We start from the raw sequence: 24,868 nt of genomic DNA on the forward strand, positions 1-24,868 counted from the left end.
TATTTATTTCATTCAGATGCATTTTCTAACATGCCAAGATTGGAGTTTAGTGTTACAAAAACGCCCCACACACAAAAAAAGGGGGGGAAAAAACACCACGACTCACTCAAATAATGCGTTCATTCAACACATTTATTTGGGCAAATGTATCAAATTTGTAGTTAACCTTTTAAATGAAACACAATTCTTCACAGTATACGCTCGAAAAATGTCAGGTTAAGTTGACTTCATTTGGCAAACTATCACTTACGTGGACTTTACAAAGAGGAACGAAAAAGCGCTGTCAAAAACTTGGACAAACGCCTCAACTGGGATGTAGAAAAGTCCCAACAGAATTCAAAGAGTTCCGAGGACATTTGGGAAGGGGATCCAGTGTCCAAATCGCACTCGGCTAAACCAAACACACACGAGAGAAAGGAAACCCGCAAATCAACGCATGTGATCACACGACTTCAAATTCACCTAAATGGGAGTCTGTCATCATCTTGTCAGGAATTGATGGCACAAAAAAACCACAACAGAAACTCTTCAACTGAGCACATGACGGCGCAATTCTGCCCTCTACAGGCCAAGCATGTTACTGCAGCGTTAGTTGACACGGACGGACAAACAAATCAATCAACCCTTGGAACTAAAAGAGGAAATAAAGATCAAAACATTTGCAATGGGATCGTAAGACCAAAACGAGCTTGTATTAGAAATTAAGTCAAAAAGTAGCAAGTGCGCCTCGCCAGTCGGCCCGGCCCCTTTTTCAGCCGCGCGCGCCAACTCGTCTACTTCTTCTCCTTCTTCTTCTCCTGAAACGGAAAAGCAATGACGACGATGAGCTCTCGGCGCGCTCCGACTCACCGGTCGACCTGTTTGACCGACGGACCTTGTCGTTGAGGGCCAGGATGACCATCAGCTTGCGGAAGATGGTGATGAAGTCCAGGAACAGCTCCACGCAGTGCCTGCGCGAGGCCACACGCAACAAAGTTCGCGCGCGTCTGCAGTCGAGCGGCGGTCGGTGGAAAAGGCGGGACTCACCACACGTAGTCTTTGTCGCCGTTCTCCGCCTTCTCGATGATGAGCTGAGTGTCGAACAGGACGAAGCCGCACATGACCAGCAGGCCCAGGTACATGTGAGCCTGCGCAGACGAGCAAAACGGTCACCAAACAAAATCGGATCCCCAAAAAATAATACTACTTTTTTTTTTCGTTTTTATTATTTTTCGAAGCGAGCGAGACAAGTGCAGAATGCTTCCGACTGACCTTGAAGAGCATGACGGATCCAAAGAACATGTTCAAGAGCGACATCAGAAAGAGGATGGACAGGCCCGACATCAGCGTTCCTAAACGACACGCACGTGCAAACATGAGATCATCATCATCATCATCATCATCATCATCATCATATGAATCTCGAAGCGCAGCTCCCGTGTTGGCAAAATGCGCTTTTCACCGTTAAATGTGGTTTTGAAAAGTTATCCGTTAATATTAGATGACACTTGACTTCTTAACGGCACAATATGATTGGCTGCTTGCACAGTTGAGTAAATGAGCGGAGTTAATTGCCTTTTTGCTTTTTGTGCTGTTGAATAATGTACATTGGCCCTTTTTTTTTTTTTATCCTGCCAGTGGGTACTAGTTAGCCACTAGTTAGTTGCGCAATAAGGCCCAAAATTGTGAATGTCATCAATGTCTTTAATCCAAATGTCAAGTTCATTTTGTTTCTGAGTTCTTCTCTTCAACGAGTCCATTTTACATTTATATTTATTTATTTGTTTATTTTTAGGTTGTGGGAGTTCAACATCGCTGCAAAATGTGCGCTTGAATTAGGACGACAAATGAAAACCCGACATCTTTTTTTGAAGGCTCATATTTTGGGGTTTGTTCACGCGAGGCTTTCGTGCACTCGTTTGCGTTGACGGCGAGTGTGGGGAGAATTTGAGGTCGCGTTACCTCCCAGGAACAGGTAGCTCCTGCGTTTGGCGTAGAGGGCGCTGAGAGAGAAGCAAGTGAAAATGACCGAGGTTCCCATGAAGGCTGTGACGATGATGCTACAAACAAACAGCAACAGGAACAAATTAAGCAACTGCTTTGCAAGACGAATACAATTCATCAAAAAAAGAAAAAGAAAATGCAGATATGGAACTCAGATTCTGTAAAACGACATTTGACAATCTTACACTTGAGAACTGTTCTGTCCTTGGGGACAAAGAGTTGAGGTCACATGACCTTCCATGGTCTTAAAGTGGACAATATGTTACATGTGACCTCACGTGTCTAAACATGACATTCTGTATTATTATTAATATTACATTGTAATATGAGTTATGCAGCAAAAATCCAGCCATTTTTATCCATCTCTGGGGGCGGCCATTTTGCCACTTGCTGTCGACTGAAGATGACATCACAGTTGCTCAGGGCAACAAGCAATCACAGCTCACCTGTTTTCTGAAGCCGATCTGTGATTGGTTGTTACCTGAGACCTGAGCAACTGTGATGTCATCTTCAGTCGACAGCAAGTGGCAAAATGGCCGCCCTCTGAGATGGATAAAAACGGCTGGCTTTTGCTGCTTAGCTCATGACGTCACTTCTGTGTGACCCTTTCAAACGTCCTTATTACGGTTAATATCAAAATAAATCTACTTAACTCATTCACTGCCATTGACGGCTATAGACATCATAAATTCATTTTAACTATTTCTATTAGCTTAACATTTTTTTCCCCACTTTTTTTAACAAGAGTATGAAAACCTAGGATTCTTTTTTTGTACATTTAGAACAGATATAAAATTTTTGATTAATCGTGAGTTAACTTACCGATTAATTACGATAACATTTTTGAATCACTGACACCCCAAATTTTTAATACTCTTTTCTTTTTTAAATAAATAAATAACATAATAGTATTTTTTTTTTCAAATTTTTAATAATCGTAAAAAAAAAATTTTAAGAAAAGATTATTAAAAATTAGGGGCGTCAGGCGATTACCATTTTTAATCGTAATTAATCGCATGACTTCACGAGTTAACTCACAATTAATCACAAATTTTATATCGGTTCTAATACAATAAAAACAATCTAAGTTTTCATACTCTTGTTAACCAAAGTGGGAAAAATTAAGAAAAAAACGTAACTATTAATTTTTTACGCCTATAGCCGTCAATGGCAGTGAATGAGTTAAAATCATTCCCAAAGGCTCATGCATTAAATTACTTAAGACTAAAACTAAGGACATTTTCGCAATAATTATAGTTAGTTTTGTGAACATAAAATGCAGTTTCCGTTTTTCAAAAAGCTTTTTTTTTTATTAATTTCATTGACAAAAATTGTTTTTTGAAATGTTGTTTCTTTGTTAGTTTTCGTTAACTAAAATAACCTTGGTCCGAACCCAAAAGTGGCTCACGGATCCACCGTGGGTTTGTCACAAAAATGAGCAGCAACAGTCCAATAAATGGCTTCCTGTTTTTCATACCAATTGACTGAAATTCTGACTTTACTAGTGCATTCATGAAGGCGAGTCGGACGGAGACTTGTTGCGACAAAACTTTGTAGGGCAACGGTAGGGAAATATCTTACTTGCCGTATGTGGAAAATAACATTTAAACAAGCATGCGTCACAAAACGCCAGCATTTGATTCAAGGACGACACAACTCAAGAGTCCCAAAAGGGACTTTGAACGTGACGCCCTTCCTGTTAGCACACGTTACCTGGGGTTGATGGCGATGACAAAGTCCAGCGTGGGGCCCAGGCCCACACCTAGAGGGAGCAAGCAGAAAAAAAACCTGGATGAGTCTGGTCGAGCCGTCGGGCCCGCAAACGCACCGGCCGGTCCAAACCGTTGAAGAAGGCGAATCCCGCCAGGATGGCCAGCCTTTTCCTCTCCGTGTGGGCGCTGTGCGGCGTCATGGCCAGCCACACCATCATCGCCAGGGCGGCCAGGGCAAACAGCACGCCGCCCTGACGACACACAAGGCCTCACATGTCACTCGCTGGCTGACGCCTTCCAACAACTGTCGACACTTTTCGATGCCGCGGCGGTCAGCGGGACGCTATTAACTCTTTGACTGCCATAAACGTTATAAAACGTTTAGCATAAACCTAGGGAAGGGCGCCGAGGACGTTAAAAGACGTCCCCTATGTTGTTTTGTTTTTTTCGAAAACGGGTGCAGGAAAGCCTTGGGCAGCTGTGCTGAAAGTATCAGGCAGATCTGATTAGTAAAAGACTCGTTTTGGCCCCTAGAGGGCAGCGATGACTCTCTTTGCACAAGGTTGGATGGGCCGCCCACCGTGGGCGTCAGTAGAAGACGTGAGGCGGAGCTAGAGTGTTGAGGAGACAATGGCCTGGTCAAGCCACAATGGCTTGACCAAGCAACCGGTTGCAAGCAGCTCACGCTTGAGCATTTTTTTCAAAGACGGAAAGCATCAATCAATACTAAAAAGCGCATTGATGTCGACGATGATGATGACTCCGAGCTTGACGCCAAAGTTGGAAGCCTTGACGCGACTATTACGATCACGTAGTAAGCCTCACCGGCTAAGCGCGGCTAGCGCGGCTAGCGCTGCTAAGGCCGGAAAACGCGCACAATAGCCGGCCGGGTACTTCTACACAATCGGACATTCGATCGGGCGATGGAGAGTTGGCATCGACCAATGCAGATTGATGATGATGATGATGATGACTCCGAGCTTGACGCCAAAGTTGGAAGCCTTGACGCGACTCTTATGAACACGTAGTAAGCCTCACCGGCTAAGCGCGGCTAGCGCTGCTAAGGCCGGAAAACGCGCACAATAGCCGGCCGGGTACTTCTACACAATCGGACATTCGATCGGGCGATGGAGAGTTGGCATCGACCAATGCAGATTGATGATGATGATGATGATGACTCCGAGCTTGACGCCAAAGTTGGAAGCCTTGACGCGACTCTTATGAACACGTAGTAAGCCTCACCGGCTAAGCGCGGCTAGCGCGGCTAGCGCTGCTAAGGCCGGAAAACGCGCACAATAGCCGGCCGGGTACTTCTACACAATCGGACATTCGATCGGGCGATGGAGAGTTGGCATCGACCAATGCAGATTGATGATGATGATGATGATGACTCCGAGCTTGACGCCAAAGTTGGAAGCCTTGACGCGACTCTTATGAACACGTAGTAAGCCTCACCGGCTAAGCGCGGCTAGCGCTGCTAAGGCCGGAAAACGCGCACAATAGCCGGCTGGGTACTTCTACACAATCGGACATTCGATCGGGCGATGGAGAGTTGGCATCGACCAATGCAGATTGATGATGATGATGATGATGACTCCGAGCTTGACGCCAAAGTTGGAAGCCTTGACGCGACTCTTATGAACACGTAGTAAGCCTCACCGGCTAAGCGCGGCTAGCGCTGCTAAGGCCGGAAAACGCGCACAATAGCCGGCTGGGTACTTCTACACAATCGGACATTCGATCGGGCGATGGAGAGTTGGCATCGACCAATGCAGATTGATGATGATGATGATGATGACTCCGAGCTTGACGCCAAAGTTGGAAGCCTTGACGCGACTGCTAAGACACGTAAGCCTCACCGGCTAAGCGCGGCTACCGCTGCTAACGCCGGAGCTGCACAAGCGGACATTCGATCGGACAATGAAGAGTACCCCGAGTCCAATGCATATTCATCGGAGGAGCGGGTACAGTCTGATCACGGAGAAGACACTGTTTCTGGACTACGATGCCACCATGAATGGAGTGGATAAGATGGATCAGAACATCTCCTACCACCCGGTATAGCAACTGAAGGACACGAGGAAGCGAGACGTAACGAAACCGTAGCATGATCCTGATATTAGACTTGATGGCAACACACTGCAGTATATACTTGCTATTCCCCGGAAAAAACGGCCTGCAAGAAAGTGGAGCACGCGAAGAGGCAATCTGTTGTGCAAATGCTGTTGCGTCTTCTTGCACGCAGGAGAGTTACAAAAAGAAAAACTGTCGTTGAAACATACACATATTTGTAAATAGCACCACAGTTGCACACATTTGTAAATAGTTTGCCAAATTGTTGTCAAATTGTTACACTGTTGAATGTAAATAAACGTATTTTGCTATCAAAAAACACTTTTTCATTCTTGGTGGTAGTGTTTTATAGAAGTAAAGCACTATTTAGGTGTTTGTGGCATCATTCATGGACAAAAAGAAGTGTAAAATTCACTAGAATGCATGAAATAATATCGTTTCACTAAAATCTTGATTTCTCCGTATTTTGGTCCAAAACAGGCGAAATTGGGTCAAACGAACCATTTTCTATTGTTGATTACTAAAGAACGGAATAAGGTAGAAACAAACTTTTTTTTCTGATGAAAGATGAAAGTCCAATCTTTCATTTGGTAGTACGTGTGTTTCCATAGTCCAAACAGAACATTTTCTGTGGACCTTGAAAGATCAGTCAAAATGCTTAAATCGGCTGGCACTGACGGCATCCCTTTTCTGAAAACGTCTGGCAGTCAAAGAGTTAAGTCGGATTCGCGTCAAACAGATCAACAGATCCATCCGAAAAACAACATATTTTCGGTGTTATTTCATCCTGTGGGGGTCTTCAATTTTTTTTTTCAGTTCACCCCCTCCCACCACCACTGTTTTGATAAAGTACAATATTAAAGCGTGTTATTTTTCCTTACTATAATAACAATAACAATCAAAAAAAATGTTTTGTCCTCCATTCATTTGAATTGTGGACAGATGATGTGAGATACGAGCGGTGCCTCGAGATCACACCCGTACCATCTTTCCCTTTTCGGACAAATCAAATTTGACTTTGTCTGTTCCAGCGTCCCAAATTAGTTTTTTTTGTTTTCAAAAGAAAAATTGCACACAAGAGGATCGCACCATATACACAAATAGTAGTTAAATGTGTAAAAACACACATTTGCAGGAATCCATCCGTTTTCATTGACGACTCCAGAAATTGGGACAATATTAACTGCTAAGAGGTTGAAATTCGGACGATTTGGGACGATTTTACGTGAAGCAATTAATGGATTATCAAAATTGTTGTGGATTAATTTGGTAATTACAATTTGACTCCCGAGATTCATGGGTTTAGATGAGGAGCATAAAACAAATCGATTCCATTTTGGAAGACGGCTGCAAACGTAAAGGTTTACAAAAAAAGTCAAGTGCTGTGAATCGTTCCCTTTATCAGAAATGTTTGATACGCTTTTTTCAGTTCCTAAACATCATCAGGTGCGCAATATGCAAAAAGGCAATTTTTGTTGAGACGAGGTCAACCAAAAGTACCTGGAAGAGGCGCAAGACGACATGCGTGTAGGCGCCAGCCGCAGCTACAAACATGCACGCCGCCAAGCAGGCGTAGACATTCTTCAAGTGCCCCTGGGTGGAATGCGATCTGCAACGCAAAAAGGAAAGCGTCGAGAGGAGCACGCCGCAGATAAGGAACCGGTGCGACGTGCGACGTACATTTGGGAGAACTTGAAGAGAGAGTCAAAGTTGATGCTGCGGTCAAACACGTTCATGATGCAATGAGAAGGTGGTGTCTGCGGAAAGAGAAACTAATTAGAGACTCTTATGACCTTGATAAAAAGGTCACTCAAAATCATTTTGTAATTATTCAGGAGTAAGAAATGAGTCAAATGATTGTGAAAGCAGTAGCGTTTGTTATCATTCATCATGGAATGGAACACAGTCAGAACTTTAGAAAACATGGTTGTCACTCTGTTACATTGAATGAGATTTTTGTATTACATGTAATACAAAAAAAAATTAAAATCTTCAGTACAGTATAAAAAAAATCCATAATGAAACGGCGCGTACTGCCGTTCCAAAGAGTAACAGGAAGAAGTTATAACTTCTATCTAGGGCTGCTACTCATGATTGTTTAATAAATAATATGTTGCTTAAAAAAATATATATATTTATAATTTTTTATTATTTATTCAAAAACAGGACAGTATTTGAAATAGACTGCAGAAAATGCACAAACTGATAATGCATTTTTTGTTTTTGCGCTAGCATCCGTCAAGAGAAATCAGCAAAAATGTAATTGTTCTTTTCTAAAGTAAAAGCAGATGTTTGCAAACGTTTGTTTCATTTTAATTCTATACAAAAAGAATGTGTCTATTTTCATGGGAGATGAAAGAAATCCGAAAATTCTTGTTGCGAGTAGGGCTACTCGATTAAGAAGAAAATATTCATCACTATTAATTTGGTGATAATTGAAATCACGATTAGGACGATCATTTGATTTTTAGTGCAAAACATGAAAAGGTTTAAACGTAAAAAAAATATTAAGACAAATACATTTCTTTGAAACACTATAATTATGCAAGTTTCTTTTGGACCAAACAAGATTTATTAAATTAGTTATTTTAAATAAAATAAAAAGTGCAAATATATACACTTAAAACAACAAAAATGTGTATTAATCTTTTTTTGTTTATACGATGATGCCAATTTTGTAGTTGTAGTGTGCAATAATTGCAATTGTAATTGAATTTCAATTAATTGCACAGCCTTAGTTGAAAATTGAGAGGGTGACATTTTGAGGATTTGGACACAGTGGCTCAAAATAATTTCTCAATTATCAAAATTGTTGTCAATTGGTAATTGATGAGTTGTCGGTTAATTGTTTGCTGTATTTTAAATTGTCATAACTAATAGAGATTTCTGAATTGGGGTTTTGACATTAGATGCATACAAAATAAACAGAGAAAATAAATGATCTACAGTAACAAACGAAACACCGTGCGCTGCCATTTCGAAAACGAGTAGAATTTAGGAAGAGGTTCAAACTCCAAGCCAGCCCTTCACCATAGCCTGAAATAAATGATCCATCAGTAAGTGAACTCCGAAACAGAACCTTTATTCGAATCCAGGAAACACACGTCAAGTGTCCCAACTATTTATTTCGATGTACAATTAGCGGAAGTGCGAACTCTTTGAGAAAGGCGAACGTTACTTTCGTTGCTAGCCAGGCTTCGAGCTGAATGTTTTCAATCGACGATGTTGATGTGGAGTCTCGATCGTCATCAGCACACAACCAACCAGATCAGATGAGTTTGTTGTTTGCTTTTCGACTTGCTAAATTGGCAAAACGAGCACGAACGACGAACACGAACGACGAACACGAACGACGCCCACCAAACCGGGCATGTCTCGAAGCGCTTAGTTTGACGAACAAGGCTGTGTTAAAATAAGTATTTTAAAGATGGCAACCGCAGTTTGCGTGCTTGTTTGTCGTCCGCTACGTGTTATTAATAGCCTGCCAAGCTAACGTCGGCTAGCGCGGCCATAAATTCCACATCTCGGCCATTTGCTCGAAAAACACAAACGTCAAGCCATTCAGTCGAGATTTCTTGGTGGCATATCGTGTGTGTTTTTCACCTGGTCGGTTCTCCTGACGTCCCGAGGTTCGTTTTGTGGGCCTTTCGTGGAATCTTTTTCTCCGTTCTTTCGCTTTAAGTCGCGTCAAGAAAGCCAGGACGTGTCACACAAACGCACGCGCACGCACACACACCCTGTTCGTGTACGTGTAGTGATGTCACCATGGAAACGCCCAGAGACGTCCAAGAACCACTTCCGGACTGTTGTTTGTTTTGTTTTTAACTTATCTAAATCTATCAATTGAGCTCTAAATTTGAACACTCAACCTCCTAAGTACATTTTAAGAAGCATACACTATTTGGACTTCTAAATTTGAGAACATAGAAGTTAAGGTTTGTAAAGCTTAGTTTCATTGTGAAGAAAAGTTTGCAAGTCGACGACCAAATCTTGAATTTAAAAGATTACTGTATTTATATTACTTTCTATTAATCTGATTGACACCACATACATTCACCTTTTAAACCCATCAATCCATCTATACCTCTTATCCTGTTCACAGCAATCTACAGGGAACTCATCTTTTTTCCCCATTATAGAAATTAAAATAACACAAACCCCTCCATCTTATGAAAGAAAGCACGACAACAAATGAGTAATTTCTAATACGACGATGACGTCTTTCATTTATCATACAGTGGGGCGTGTAAAAAAAACAAACAAACAAACAAACGTGAATCTCTCCAGGACGTCAAGAAAAAAAGTCTGAAAAGAACCCCCCACCCCGCCAGTTTTGTGAGCAAGTGTTCATCTTCGGTCACCTAAAATGGCCGCCGCCGCCGCCACCACTCTGTACCGTGACGTGACGTCACTACATTGCTTTTGTGTTATAAGTCAGTTGTATGAAAGAAGAAAAAAGACAGTTGTAGGAAATAGTTGCAATGTTTTATTCAAAACTACCAAGCGTTTAGGATTAGACATTTGATAGTTTATTGATTTGACGGATTAAATTTGGCTTTCTCTTCACAAAGTTGTATGGAAATTATTTTAAGCAAAACCACTAGATGGTGCTGCCTCAATTATAATCACGAATCACAAAAATATATACATAATACTTCCAAAATGGTATCATATACATAATCCAAGGTGCATAAAATAATCAAAATGGTTTCAACTTGGATTTGTTTTGTCAATCGAGGGTGACTTTTTTTTATGTAACCATGTTGCAGTGGTACAGCTAAAATGTTGCTAATTAGTAGAATTAGAGCCAATTGGCAGCAGTTGTGGTTACTTGCCACCTCCTATAAAAACTTGTCTGCATGTCCTCTTCACAACTGTTACTGAAGCAATGGCCCCTCTTTGGCTCGTGGTTGTTCTGGCGCAAGCTGTCTTCGTGGACAGGGGTAGGTAACGGTTGTTGTTTTTTGTTATTTTATTTTATTTTAAATGTTATATATCCCCAAAAACTGAAATGTGTTTGTGTGCCTGCAGGCCTTTGTGTTCCTGTTGATGCTGAACTAGATGAGTCCAATGTTGGTTTAAAAAAACGTATGGCAGGTCAGAACATTATTGATAAATTTAAGTCTCCACTCTCCGCATGTTTAATAATAATTTAAATAATAATGATGATGATAATAATTAAAAAAACGAATAATTTGAATGGCAACTAATGTGCAATATTTTGTGTGACAAAAAAACAGCAGCTGAAGTGGAACTTGGTGACCAAGCAAGCCAAAATGTGAGCAGCACCCAGCAGCAGAATGTCAACTCCAGCCACCAACAGCAGACCGACAACATGAGCAACGCGCAACAGAACTATGTCCTCAACCAACAAAGCTATAACATGACCAACGGCGAACAGAGTGAGATTCAACCAGCGAGCGGCAATATGAGCAGCAGCTACCAGAATGACAAAATGGGCGATGTTGGCTCGCCGGATGCTTTGTTTGTTGTGAATGTTTGATTTGAGCAGTTTGCTATAGATACAACCTGATGATGTTTCATCTGTGTGTGTGTGGGGGAAAATAAAGAAATTTAATCCATTAACTTTGTTTTTAACTAGTATAAAGGTGCATCAAAATGTACCTTGAGAACGATGGCGTTACATAAGTAGGCTTACCTCCAAAGGTATTGACTTTAAAGGCTTTGGATCTGGGAACGACCTGAAAGCTGCAAGTGTATCGTTACACAAATGAATTTTAATAGCTTGGCCTGATCAAAAAGTGGTTCTCAACTATCCAGCCGGTATTCAATTTGTCATCCAATACTCGTAAAACTGATTCAAACTATCATCTAATCAAGCTCAGGCCGAAGTCTGATAATGATCCTCACCTGTTGGCTGAGGAAGGCATGGGAAGCAGGATGCACAGGGGTTCCAGAGGACCAGGGTTGAGAACCACTGCTCTGAATCTGTCTGCATCAAATTGTGGCTTTGGAAAGGTTGCATACAAATTGCTTTGAATTCAAGCCACTGAACTATTTCAACACAATTGCTTCAGGCTGATTCAGTGGTTCAGAAAGCTTTGGTTTCTCTCACTAGTATATTGATGTAAGGGAGGGGGGGGGGGAGTGACTCAAAAATACTCAAGTACAGGAAAATAGAACCAATTTTAATTTCCATTAAAAGTTGGCAGCACCTTGTCTTTTAAGGTATTGGTCAGATTTGGTAGACAAAATATTTCAAAAGACAGACAACTGGTGGCAATCCTAACATACTTTGTATCATCGCATCTCGTACATTTTGCTTCTTTTTTTTTTTCAAACTAGTTAACAGAGGATGAATGCGTTAGGTGTTCAACATCACAAAGAAACCCAGGAAACTCACCCAAAAATAAATGTATCTAATAAGACAAAACAGGTAGGAGTGAAATTTGAACTTGCTGAAATTATATTCTCAAACTTTCAGCACAGATCAAACTTTTCCACACAAGGCCAGCCTTAAAGTTGGCAAATGGAAAACAATACAAACACAAGAATGTTGAGCATTACTGGACATGACAGATTTTTGGCCAATAAATACAGAAAAAAAAACACAAAAAATGAAAGGATGTTTTCAAGTGTTTTTCCGCTGCAAGTAGTTCAGCCGCATGCACGCGTGGCTTCCAACTTGCTCTCGACAGTGTTTCCTCATTCATGGCCAGCATGACACACGCCTTCAAGTGTAACTTGACGCCATCAAATCTCATTCAGGCACAACACCCAATTTCAAAAGGCACACTTGTCTCTCAATCAGCCCTGTTTGTTGATAATCATTAAAAAGGAAAGAAAAAAAAAAGTCAGAAAGATTGACTGAATGTGTGGCGCGCACGCTCGGCCTATGTATGTGCTAGCATATTCCAGTGTGTCTGCATGTTACAGACTCTTCATTATTACCATTTTGTCCAGCTTGTTCAACCTGAAAGCTACATATCGTCACCTTCCTCAAATAATGCCCCAAATCATTTGTTAACTTTTCTTTTTTTTTCTTTTTGGAAAACACAGAAAAAATTGAACCGAATATTTATTATATTAATATTTTCATTTCAGGAGTAGTAAATCTACATCAGGTCAAATTTGATTTTTTGCATGCATCTGATTTTGATGTCAATGACAAGAGTACAACTGCAATTTTGTTCTTCAAATCCGACCCAGGCCTCTTTCGCATGTGGATAAAAATCGGCGGATGTGACTGCAAAGGCAACAAACATCACAATTGCTCCTCAAAACTGATGGCGACGACAACAAAGATATAAAAAAAAAAACTAACTCTCGTTACACACAATCCTTAAAAGGGCCAGGATCGAATTTAAGGAAGAAAAAAAAAAATCCCAATTGTGCATCATACCGTGCAGTGTGAATGTAGCTTAAAACACGCTTTTGTTTTGTTGCTTATTTATAAGGCCAACGCTTACTTCCACTGAAATGAAATATTGATAGAACCGGCTTGCATAGAGGAATCATTTAAAAATACATTTCCATATAAAACAACTTATCAAAAGGAATTGTGTATAAAATCTGGCGGTGATTTCAAAAACTTTTTTTTTTTCCTCGTTCCTTGAAGGCACACTCAATAAAAGGATGATGAGCAGTCAAATGAGCGCGTGCGGGCTTTTCTGTTTTGGCAAGAGAACAATTGCTATTCCCATTTAGGTCAATGTGATGGTTGTGTTTTCCTCTCGCCGTCTGGTGGCGATTTCGATGATTCTGCTATCACAAGCATAGAAAAGGCTTGAGAACGCCAAACGCAATTCGAGGCACAAACTTTGGAATGTCGTGAAGGGCACGCTATTGTCGAGGAATTTGCATGGGAAACCGTGACTCAATGTCCGCGAAGCTGGTCCAGTTGGGTGTAAACGTTCTCCGCCTGGCTGAGTTCTTCAAACACGGGCAAGAGGTTGAGGAGCTCGGCGTCATCCACGTCATCGAACCACGACACCACAGGGACCTGAGGACCGTGCGCGTGCGAGCACACACACACAAACGCACACGTTTTATTAAAAGCGCTCCAAACAAGTGAAATTCATAAGCAGCAGCTGTGATGGGAAATAGGTGACCATCTTGGATCACTTCATCATACACTTTTGCAATCTGTCAAATGAATGTAAGCATTTGATGCGCAGTTGGGTCAGATTTCAAGTATCTCCAATTTTCCAGCAACATCACAACCCTAAATAATTGGTGAGAGTACAGCTGGGGGAAGAAAAGTTGATTAAGTCAGATAAGTCCACTTAACAATGGCGGCTGTGATTTGATCTTTATTTTTTCTGTTAGTGGCCAAATGGCGGATGTTATTTGTTGGTTCATGACTTATTACTTAGTGGGGTTTTTATTAAAGACAACACAGCACATTGAGCTTTCCCAAAACACAGGAAAGGACGTTCTGAACGTCCTAAAAAGCACCTGGGCTGTAATGATTCCAAAAATATAACCTGCCACTTGGTTTCAGGTGTTCATCACTTAACCAGTTGAGGGCAGTCATGCACTAAACGTGCCAGAGCTCCGAAACGTACCCGTAGAAGACAAGAACAGAAAGTTAATGACTTCATGTAGCTAACAGCTAGCTCCATCCTTGTTTACTCATGGAATATTGTTGACGCTTTGTCTGTAAGTGACTTTTAAGACACTATTACATGTGTAATGTCGATATAATGATGCATGTGTGAACTAATTGGTAGTTAGTGTTTGTTTACCGTAAATGTGTCATTGCTAGCACGCTAATGCTAATCGCGATTGCTAACTGTTTAGCTTAGGCTAATACCCTTGTTTGAGTTATGATAATCAATGTCTAATTAACCACCAGCTGGTTTTGCCAAGCCTAATAACCATCTACATAATTGAGGACAGCGTCAACGAAAGAGCACACGAAGACAATGACAGGAATGCTAAATATGATACCACTACAACTTACTATGACTGCCTTGTTGCGGTCTATGCAGGAAACCAGGAAGTGCATAAGGGAGCAGTGCAGCAATAAAACCTGAATGGAACAATAGGCCTGTATGCCTGCATTCTATCAAGTATGCATATTGTATTCGAGCTTCATAGACAGCATACAGTATATGCGCCTTGGCACAAATGTGGAGTGACAAAATTTAGGCCTGTTCAGACCAAATCCAAACCGCCTTCGTGCAGAGTTAGGGATGTGCGCTGGTGGACAGGATTTACACCATTCATGAAAGGAAAGCCGATTATATTTGGAACCATATTGCGCTGTAATTCTAACCTCGACTCAACTTTTTTTTGTGTTTGGACCATCTTCCATTTTCTGTAAATAAATGCCCTAAATGATAAAAGTGCTATTTAGAATGTGGTAGTTAGAAACAAAATCAAACTAGTGCAGCAGATTTCAAGCGTGAACTCACAGCATTGTTGGGGTGAAAGATGTAGGAAGCGGGAGAATTGTCCAAGATGAGCGTCTTGTGAAGGTCTCGGCCCAGGCGGCTCAGATCTTTCACGTAGCAACCCTGGTGGAAGACGCACGACTCCCGGAAGAGGCGAGTTCGGAACACGCTGTACTGGTCCAGCAGGTCCGTGACGGGGTCGGCGTACTGGTGGACAGTTGGGGCAAAAGGTGAGGGCGCTGACATGCTAACACTCCCGCAGCGCTTGGCTAATGCTAAAGCTGCTGCTGCTCCCGCAGATTTTTTATATTGCTGTGGAGGTAATTTGCCTACCACCAGAGGGAGACCACGTGGCACATTTGGCGAATCACTGACTGCAATTGGGCTAACAATAGGAGGATGTTTGCTAGCTACCTTGGCCAAACTGGCGGTGAACAGCACGCACTCAAACAGCTCTCCCATCCGCTGCAGGAACTCGTCCACGTACGGACGCTTCAGCACGTACACCTGCCGACACACACGCAACAAGCGCGCCTCCGTCAACACGTGACTTCAAAGTCCACCGGCTCGTTCGCCGGCGACAGGAGCTCATCTGTCAGGCTTTGCGACTGGAAGGTCATTGTTTCAAGTCTCGTGAACATTTCAGTTCTTTTTAACTATTTACGTTTGAAAAACATTCAGGAGCTATTTACTGTACAACTTTTAAGACATGCTGATGAGCCTGGCAGCTTCCTCAACTTCTTTTTACAATTTCTAAACAAAGATATGTGCTGTCTAAGATATATATATATATATATATATATATATAATTAAAAACTTGCAACATTTTGCAAATCTGCCCATTTGAAATAATATCTTCTTTTAGACTTTTTTTTTAATCAGAGTAGTCAAATAATGGAAAAAATAATTAACAGGTTTATCTATTGTTTAAACAATTATTAGTTGCAGCCCTAATTGGAAGTAAAAGTGTTGCAAAAGAGAGAGATATGCTCAATATGTAAACACTAGCTGACTTCCTGATTTGACCCACTTCCCAACAGGCAGGATTCTTCTTCCGCTTTTGTACTCGGTCGGCACTTCTGACATTGCATCAAGCGACAATTTCTTGCCATTTCATTTTGTAATAACGAAGGATTGGCCGCTAATGGCCACTTCCTGAAACAAGTAATCAAGAATAGGCCGTGCCAGTGTTAACCAGCCTATCCTGGATTACTTGAACCAGGCAGAGGCCTGCACAGACGCCCCGCCGGCAGACTCTCTCACAAAATGCCAGGCAGCTTGTGTCTTCAATCATCTTCTACCGCTAACGGGCTGAGAACATGAAATGAGGGCGTTCCCTTCCAGCGGGGAGTCGTTGTACAACATCTGGCCAGCAGAGGTCTCCGCTGCTCCCTTCTGCTGCTGCAAACACATCAGCGCCGACACTTACTCGCAAACACTGCGTGGCCGCTTACCTGGTGTGTGGTCCCCTCAATCTCCACGGGGACGATGAAGTCGGCGTTGCTGATTGGCTGGAGAGGGGAGACAAAAGGGAGACGTGGGGTTGGTGTGTGTGTGTGCGCTCTCCCTCGCGGGTCCCGCGTGTACGCTCACATGACGTTACATAAGCGCTCGCTTACATGCCGTACACTGCGGCCGCCGCTGTAAATGGCGGGGCACGGCACGCACATGCAGCCATTTGACAAACATGCTTTCGGATCGGCAAGCGGAGGTGACATGAATATGAAGCCTGTGCAAAATGATCACTTTTGCTGATTTAAGTCAAAGCAAGCATTTTTGTTTTATACTATCAAAGTATTAACAATATCGCTCCCAAATATTGACATTTAGAGCAGTGCGTGTCTAACTTTCTAGACAGTTTTACAGTACACCAATGCTACATCGTGGTTCAGTTTTCACATTTTTGTTTTGTTTAGTTTTCTTTTGATAAGTGGAACCTCACTATTTGCAGAGGAAAAGGACCGGGCCAACCCGTGAATAGCAAAAATACACACATAATTGACATCTATTCAATTGAACTGAAAAAAATAAAATACATAATTCTTGACCAACAAGCAGCCCCCCCCCCCCCAAAAAAAAAGTCTAACTAAAAATTACAGTGAAAAGGCCCGAGCTGGCCCAGAGTAGCAAAAATCCACATAAAATTAGTGGCCATTGAAAAGCAAAAATAAACAATTCTTTTAAAATCCGATTTCGAGGGAGACCCCCGAAAAAAAAATAAAAAATGTGAAAAAAGGTCAAAAAATATGAATATACTCGAGCAAATTGCCATCTTCCAAAAACACATCGTCAACTGTTATATTGGACTGCTCAGTTCTCTATATGTGCCTTGCGATGGACTGACGACCGGTCGGGACTGACGGTTCGCTTGATGGGTCGGTGGGCGGGTCCCCACCTTAAAGGAGCTGTGCACCAGCGTCTCGTCCAGGTCGATGACCACGCAGATCTTGCCTTGGTCGTGGGCTGTCACCTCAGGCAGGAGGCCGGTGTCGCACAACTGGACGGGGACACACACACACACGCAAACAGTTTTCAACGTTATTAGCACACACACACACACACACACACACACACACACACACACACACACACACACACACATGTCTCCCATATTGCGCACGAAATGTTGACGCTTGTCATGAATTTGATCATTCACTTCCATTTGCATTCTTTAGGTTGCAATTTGATATTGATTTAAATTCTCTGATGTTGATTCGGTAAGTACTACCTGTTGACCGCTTTTAAGTATTTATTTATTTGTTTGCCCTTGACATCGCCTCAAAATTTTCAACAGTAAAACATCTGTCTTTTTGTTGCACAATAATGACTTGTTTGTGCAAGAAAAGTAAAAAATAAAACGCATCTTTAGTGGAAGTCACACAATTCAGAGCATTGACCAGAATCAAAATTGGATGAGGCATGATTCATTGATATTCAGGATTTTGACGCACGTTGGCGTCGAAACCAGATCAATTTAAAACTCCGTAAACATCTGGGAACGATGGATTTGAGTTGACAATTTCAGATCGCTGCTCCCTGCACTTTTGCTTTTTCTTTCAACATAAGAAAGACCAAGACGGACAGACAATAGATGAATAGATTAGATCAGACCGATAGTTCAATATTCATCCCATGAGGGAAATAAATAAATACCGGTACATGAAAAATGCAAAAGCAGCAATTGAGGGGTCCCAAGGATATCAATGTGAGTCAAAAGAAAAGTGGACGGGTATTTACGGTGTGACCTTGAAGCCGTAATTGTCAAAGTATAGTTTGCATTGCTGCAGAGTCTGGAAGCTCCCTGCACTTTTTTGGTAGAATTATAAAACATGTATTTACCAAGAAAAAAAAAAAAGAACATAACTTTAAGACTGAATACATGCAAATTTGAAAAGCATAATATGGTAAAAGGCTTTGAAAGGAAGTGTTGGAGTTCAATTCAAAATTTGGGTGCCAATATTTTCCCTTTTGCCGCAAATGAAGATCTGTTATCTGCCTCCTTGACCACTACTAATCAGTATTATCTTGGAAAAAAAAAAATCGGTCTTCCCCCCTTAAATAGCACAATTTACTTGCAGCTATTTCCGCAAATCAACACTTGCAATCTATAAATAACAAATGACTTGCATTATTCTTATGTTCTACAACAAACATCATAGATTACAACTAGGACCATCGATCGATTACAATTTTGAATCATAATTAATCTCACAATTTCAATAATAAACTCATGATTAATTACAAATTAATCACACATTCTGTATGTTGTAAATGTACAATAAAATATTTTTTCATATTCATGTAACATAAAATTGGAAAACTATGTTAACCTCGTACAAAAATGGTTGCATCTTTCAGTTCATTGACACGGTCATTTAATTGTAATTCATAAAGTTATTTGAAGTAAAAAATGTGTAGTGTACAGCAAAAGGACTGTGAAACATTGATTTGTCTTGAGGTCAATTTTCTGCCACTGTATGGCATTGCTGTTTCATGTTGGACATGTTTCTTTTCATATGAAGAGCTGCTTAATTTTGACAAGAAGTAACTTGTGGTCTTGTGTGCATTTTCTAAATGGTAAAATACAACTTTCCCCATTCCCCACAAATATATGCATTGTTTTTATTGTTATCGTATCTGTAGAAATTATTTTTTATTTTCTTCAACCCCCAAAACAAATCACATTTTTGGGGACCTAAACATGTACAAAAACTCACTAAAAACTTTATATTCAATTAATTGTCGTTACAAAAAATGTGTTCCATGAAAGGAACTTTTAAGATTTTAAGTCACTAATAATACGTTTATTTTGACAGCCCTATTTACAAATCGTCTCTCATCAGCACGCCCGAGCGTTTGTTGTCCGATTTTGACAAGACTGAAGTGGGCATACGTGTAATGCGAAGGGGGTTACCTTGACAACAGCTCCATTTTCCTGCGCCTCCAGCAAGGCCTGCTGGGAAGGCGGCGGCGGAGGAAGTTTGGGCCCATCCTGCGCTTGCAGGCAGCAGAAGAGCGCTTTGAAGATGTTGCAACTGCGAGGCTGCTTCAGGGCCGAGCGGCTCGCCTGGCCTATCACGCGCAAAACAGGAAAACATTTAGTCCACAAAAATATGACAAAACAAACTTAAAAAAAACTCAACTTTTTCTTTATTGCATTATTTTGGAAATCAATGAAGAGAGCGGCGCAGAATGATCCGTTTACACACGTGCGGTATGCAGACGTGCAATAATGAATCGATTATCAAATTAACCAACAATTATTTGAATACACTGAGTACATCTGCTTTTACTTTGGAAACCAATCAACATTTTTTGGGCCAATTTTCTGACCAACGTTATGAATCAAAACAGGAACTGAAACATCATCACTTCATGTTTGTGCATTTTCTGCACTTTCAATTTGAAATCATGTTTTTTTTTCTTCTTTTTTTAAAGTGATTTTTACTATTGCATTGTGAATATGTTATATACAGTATGGTTCGTCTATGGGTCTTTTATAGCTTTTGTATGTATTGTCTTGCTCTTATCTGGACCATTGAGTGTAATAGAGTTTATTATTATTTATTATTATCAAATTCTATACTATTAATTGGAAAACTACAGATTGTTGGATTATAAAATACTGATTACTTGCTGACCTATACATTGAAGTATAAAATAAACATTTTGAATTTGAGGATGATTGCAAATTTCAAATCCAAATCTTGCCCTGTGGCGCATTTCTTTGCTGGAAATGAAAAAAACGCTCAAAGCTTTTGGTCTCTTGATGACATGATCGTGTCGTGTCGTGTGTGTGTCTGGAATGTCGTATATTTCAAATTTGACAGAAAAAAAAACATTTCCCTCACAACAAATCTTCCCTTTCGATCCGTATTCATGCATAAAAGCCATTCAACTTCTTTACACACTTGCTGATTTCCTGTACAGACAGCAAGCAGGTGGAAATGACAAGTTGCGAGCTTCACTCTTATCTGTTCGTAGGCCGTTATGATATTATTGCGTTGTATTGCACAAATACATACATGAAAAATGTGCTTATTCAAAATAATGAATGAAAACTTGAGAATACATGTGAAACATTTACAGAAATAAAACAAGAAGTCAACACCATCAATTTGACTTATGAGTGTAATAAATATTATTGTTGTTAGGGGTGTGAATTGCCCAGTACCTGGCGATTCGATTCGTATCGCGATTCATAGGTCACGATTCGATTCGATTAATCCCGATACGAATCTATAAATTGATGAGTGCGATTTTTTATTACTCCAATTTTGACAATACTAATCAGTAAACTTGTACATGTACGCTGTAAGATTTGTATGAAAATGTAATTATTTATCTGAAAGCACAGAAATAAAATATTAAGACTTAATGTTCCATTAATATAACATTGTAACATGCTTAATGTGTGAATCCTAACTAACCCTGAGTAAGACGTTTTGTTGAATATTCCCATAAAAAAATTGATGTTTGTTGTCAAGAATTGTGCGCTGTAATATCGCGATATATTGCCGGATCAATTTTTTCTAAACACCCTTAATTATTGTAATAATCCATTAAGCCGGTGATTATTGTTTGATGAATCATGTATAAATGTTTTTATTTTTCATTTCCATCCCTTTATTGGGGGGGGGGGGGGGGTTACATTGCAGAAAATGCACAAACAAAAAATTGATTATGATTCACTCACTGGTGTGCTTTGTAACAGGTGAGAAAATCTGCAAACATTTTCTCCAAAGTAAAAGCAGAAGCCTTCTTTAGATGAAACGCAAAGATAATCAGTTTGCTTTGACGGATGATGACAGAAATTGGAGATTTACTATCGACTGGCTGAAACTTAAGTTAAACAAGATCTCTTAACAATTCGATGATCAAAATAATTGCCGATTCATTTGATGATGAATGGATTCATTGCTGCATGTCGACTGTCAACTTTGCTTGTGAGGGCGAGCAAACACGAGCGTCCGTGGTGTGTCTGTGTGCAGGAAAACACAGCCTGTACAAAATCTGCTTTTAATGCTACTGCCGCCACTGCTGCTGCAAATGGCCGACCCAGGTTATATAATCACAGAGGGCGGGAAAAGCCACACTCACTTCCCAGCACTACCTTCCTCACACACAAAACATTCCAGGGCCTTTTCAAGGCTGGCTGGTGGTCGGTTGGGCAGTTGGACCATCCATCCATTTGTCAGTCACACAGGACTCCGTGGGATCTGGCTTTCAGTTTGGATTTTGGGACAAGCCAAAAAGTCACAACAACAAGATTGGGGCGTCACATCCGTGTGATTTGGAAGCTTCCAGCGGATCGTCAGGCTTCCTAGAAAGAGGAACTGATGATAAACAGGCTAAAAGTGCATATGGAAAAGTCCGAATGGGTTCTTCCTGGGGACAATCAATCAAGACGTGCAGCAGCGGCGGCGTTACACAACGCCACCTTTCAAGACACACTGATCCTTATTTGTTGATTTGCACACCCAAACAAAAGTCGCTACACACAGGCAGATTTTGTCGACTTGATGATTTGCTGATTGATCCCATCTCCTAAACCAACATGATAATTGGATTTTTTATTTTTGCGTGACTTGAACAAAAAAAAAAAAAAAAAACAGGCGCGTTCAAGGCCCAAAAAAGAATTGGACAACAATCTTTTCCACGGACGGGGACACTCACTCACAACGGGTGTGTGCAACATTCCGCTGTCAATACGACCCCCACCCTCCCCCCCAAATCCGCGCCATACACATTCTCCAGCAGCACCGCGATTATTTACGGTGCATGTTGGCGTTATGCAACACCCCCCCCCCCCCCCCCCACACACACACACCCCAGCAGAATGCGCCCCACTGGCGAGGCGAGTTCGAAAAAGGAGCAAACCGAGCCTGTTGATGTGCGCTCGTGTTTTTCCTGCTCGTGGCAAAATGAAGGGCTGCTGCCAAACAAGCTGCAACCTGACACTCACAAATACTCCGGCAGCTTTTCTCGCTTGGACACCCAACTCCAGCACAGTTCAACAAACAACAACAACAGACATTTCCAATCTGAGACTTCAAGTTCACTTGCGACAACAAGCGTCATTTTTATTTTCTCTATTAAACGCCGGACTGGTGTTGCTTTTAGCGACTTGAACTATACTGTCAACATCTGCAGTTTTTTTTTTTTTTTTGCAAAAGCGTCCAGCTGTCAATCAAGCGCACACCGATTCAATGTGGCGGGACAACAACAACCGAGAAGTATGCGCAAAAAAAAAGGATGTTCGGAGCTGTCCAAAGTGGTCTCACCTGTTTTGGGGGACACTTGGACGTCTTCTTTGTGCACTTGGGTGATAACAGAACTTTCCATCGGACAATCACGGAGCCCTGAAAATCCTCAAATCCTGTCCGCGGGCACTGGCGGCCACCCCTCATTGGCTTCTATCTTCACGTTTCCGACCCAGCCGATGGGTTCGCCGCGCTCGCCTGTCACTGGCGACTCTCGTCCCCGCCTGCCTGCCTGGCTTGTCTGCCGTCTTTCTGTCCGTCTGTCTGTCTTTCCTTCCCCACCGCCTTTTTCTTGTTCTTTGGGCTCGCAGAAGGAGCGGGCTGAACTCGGAACCGCTCTCCGGACACGGCTTTTCAACGGCGAAACGAGCGGACGGTGGGGCGGCCCCTTCCTTCTTTTCTTTTCCCGAGCCCGCCGAGTCGTCACTTCTGCTGCGGCGGCGTCAACATGGAGGAGAATCCAGCAGGCGCAAGCGAGCCGACGAGGAAAACAAGCGAGGAAATGGGGCAAGCCGGGCCGGTTTCAAGATCCCCCTTACTACACATAAACAACATCGGCCGGACGCGCTCTGATGGTCCCCAAAACACCCTCGGCTCAAAGCTACACTTTGTACCCACGCGCAATATGTCCACTCCGGGCCCAAATGGTATAAATACGACTTTAGTCAAATAGCTCACACGTTGTTTTTCTACGGTTGGCACTCGGCGGGTGCCCTGAAACCGACCACCGTTTCTGATTGGGCGAGCCGTGTTGAGGGGGCGTGATCGAGGCATTCCTCCTTGGCCTGCACAGTGCACGCGCCACATTCCAGCCCCTCGACGAGATGCTTTCGTTAGCTAACTTGATTATTCTATCTATCGATCTATCGATCTATCGATCTCCCATACATACATGATCTATCCTCCGTTCATCCATCCACTTCCAGTCAGGTCCCTATCTTGGGAGATACAATTGTCATCGTTTTGGCTTTAATCACTAATACATCAAAACAGTTTTGAACTAAGTACTTTAAGTGCATAATTTCCACTCAAATTTGAAGATATTTCCACCCAAAACAGGCAGGAATGAGTTTGTACTTTGGATATCGCTGGCGTCGGCAAAAATGTCTAACATAACAAATTGGTCAATTCCATATTTTTTCCCTTAAATCTATTCTATACTATTGGTCGTTCCACACATGTGGGTGTTATTTTTCCAAATTAATAAACAATTTAAGTAATTGAAAATGGCTTTCTGTTTTTGATGATAATGGTTGAACAAGTGTGCTATTTTGAGGGTCTCCTGCAAAGTAACGATTTTGGGAGATTCATCTGACGCTAGCGTTATACAGCATGCCTGCCACTTTTAAGGGAGCAAAAGTAAAATAAATTAACAATCATAAATCAAACATTGACTGAAAACTTGGTTGCAAAGCCTTTGCATTTGCGGAGCGACTTGTGGAACACGTCATTGAGATCAGCACTGGATTTCATCCGTGGTGATGCTCGGCCAGGCCTCTCAACTGGACCTGGTTTCAGTTTCTGCTTGTTTTTGGGACATTTTCCCTTCAGACTTGTCTTATAAGATTGTACTGTAAACCACCATCCAATGAGTTCTGAAGCATTTGGCTGACTAGGTGCCACAATATTGCCCAAAACACAACGGACAAAAATGGCAAAGTAAACGAGCTGCGAATCAAGTGCACTTTGGAGTGTTTCCTATTCACAGCTAAGAAATGAGCAAAAGGAATGGAAAATGTCATGCCACGGTTCTCCAAGTAGAAATCAAGTCACCGATGGCTTTCCGGTGAAATGCTGCCTTCTTCAGAGTATGCACAAACAAGAAGTGTTCCTCTCGTATCCTGCTGGAAACTTCCAACAACCCCAAAATGTCGACAAAAAGACACAATCAGCATTCAAAAATACGGTTGTGCTTTTATTATTGTTTGCCTTCACACAGGCTGCTTACTTGGTGGAATGGTGAATGGTGAAAATGAGC

General features: G+C 41.7%; 3 protein-coding genes across 5 annotated transcripts; 1 reads left to right on the forward strand and 2 right to left on the reverse strand.

Moving 5' to 3' along the window:
• Positions 1-114: 114 nt before the first annotated feature.
• On the reverse strand, positions 115-9,540 carry tmbim6 (transmembrane BAX inhibitor motif containing 6). Its single transcript, XM_086069707.1, has 10 exons — positions 9,372-9,540; positions 7,449-7,525; positions 7,269-7,377; positions 3,826-3,946; positions 3,697-3,745; positions 1,942-2,039; positions 1,252-1,331; positions 1,027-1,127; positions 875-950; positions 115-797 (listed from the first exon to the last, which is right to left on the reverse strand). Exons 2-10 carry the CDS (start codon positions 7,502-7,504, stop codon positions 774-776), a joined length of 714 nt encoding a protein of 237 aa, XP_085925833.1. The 5' UTR covers positions 7,505-7,525; positions 9,372-9,540; the 3' UTR covers positions 115-773.
• On the forward strand, positions 8,756-11,348 carry LOC147179677 (uncharacterized). Of its 3 annotated transcripts, none has more exons than XM_086069711.1 (4): positions 8,756-8,824; positions 10,655-10,711; positions 10,800-10,865; positions 11,009-11,348. In XM_086069711.1, the coding sequence occupies exons 2-4, from the start codon at positions 10,657-10,659 to the stop codon at positions 11,269-11,271; spliced, it is 384 nt and encodes a 127-aa protein (XP_085925837.1). In that variant the 5' UTR covers positions 8,756-8,824; positions 10,655-10,656; the 3' UTR covers positions 11,272-11,348. The 3 variants fall into 3 exon arrangements, with proteins under 3 accessions (XP_085925837.1, XP_085925836.1, XP_085925835.1); XM_086069710.1 differs by lacking the exon at positions 8,756-8,824 and adding an exon at positions 8,879-9,703; XM_086069709.1 differs by lacking the exon at positions 8,756-8,824 and having other exon boundaries at positions 8,879-10,711.
• A 548-nt stretch (positions 11,349-11,896) lies between these two features.
• On the reverse strand, positions 11,897-23,604 carry ctdsp2 (CTD (carboxy-terminal domain, RNA polymerase II, polypeptide A) small phosphatase 2). Its single transcript, XM_086069706.1, has 7 exons — positions 22,912-23,604; positions 19,542-19,699; positions 17,523-17,624; positions 16,582-16,638; positions 15,542-15,634; positions 15,149-15,334; positions 11,897-13,731 (listed from the first exon to the last, which is right to left on the reverse strand). Exons 1-7 carry the CDS (start codon positions 22,970-22,972, stop codon positions 13,606-13,608), a joined length of 783 nt encoding a protein of 260 aa, XP_085925832.1. The 5' UTR covers positions 22,973-23,604; the 3' UTR covers positions 11,897-13,605.
• Between the last annotated feature and the right edge of the window lie 1,264 nt (positions 23,605-24,868).

This window comes from Leptonotus elevatus, chromosome 2 (genome assembly GCF_054856555.1).
Source record: "Leptonotus elevatus isolate MCC_2025b chromosome 2, RoL_Lele_1.0, whole genome shotgun sequence".
In the NCBI taxonomy this organism is placed as follows: Eukaryota; Metazoa; Chordata; class Actinopteri; order Syngnathiformes; family Syngnathidae; genus Leptonotus; species Leptonotus elevatus.

What these genes read in the sequence shown, in the direction of transcription:
- tmbim6 (XM_086069707.1), bottom strand. Translation starts at nt 7,504, where the DNA reads ATGAACGTGTTTGACCGCAGCATCAACTTTGACTCTCTCTTCAAGTTC. An exon ending in GAGCTACCTGTTCCTGGGAG is followed by an intron (nt 1,332 to 1,941) that starts GTAACGCGACCT and finishes CGTGTCGTTTAG; the next exon opens with GAACGCTGATGTCGGGCCTG. An exon ending in GGCGACAAAGACTACGTGTG is followed by an intron (nt 951 to 1,026) that starts GTGAGTCCCGCC and finishes GGCCTCGCGCAG; the next exon opens with GCACTGCGTGGAGCTGTTCC.
- LOC147179677 (XM_086069711.1), top strand. Translation starts at nt 10,657, where the DNA reads ATGGCCCCTCTTTGGCTCGTGGTTGTTCTGGCGCAAGCTGTCTTCGTG. An exon ending in AGCTGTCTTCGTGGACAGGG is followed by an intron (nt 10,712 to 10,799) that starts GTAGGTAACGGT and finishes GTGTGCCTGCAG; the next exon opens with GCCTTTGTGTTCCTGTTGAT. An exon ending in TTTAAAAAAACGTATGGCAG is followed by an intron (nt 10,866 to 11,008) that starts GTCAGAACATTA and finishes ACAAAAAAACAG; the next exon opens with CAGCTGAAGTGGAACTTGGT.
- ctdsp2 (XM_086069706.1), bottom strand. Translation starts at nt 22,972, where the DNA reads ATGGAAAGTTCTGTTATCACCCAAGTGCACAAAGAAGACGTCCAAGTG. An exon ending in AAAATGGAGCTGTTGTCAAG is followed by an intron (nt 17,625 to 19,541) that starts GTAACCCCCTTC and finishes GTCCCCGTCCAG; the next exon opens with TTGTGCGACACCGGCCTCCT. An exon ending in TTGAGGGGACCACACACCAG is followed by an intron (nt 15,635 to 16,581) that starts GTAAGCGGCCAC and finishes GTGTGTCGGCAG; the next exon opens with GTGTACGTGCTGAAGCGTCC.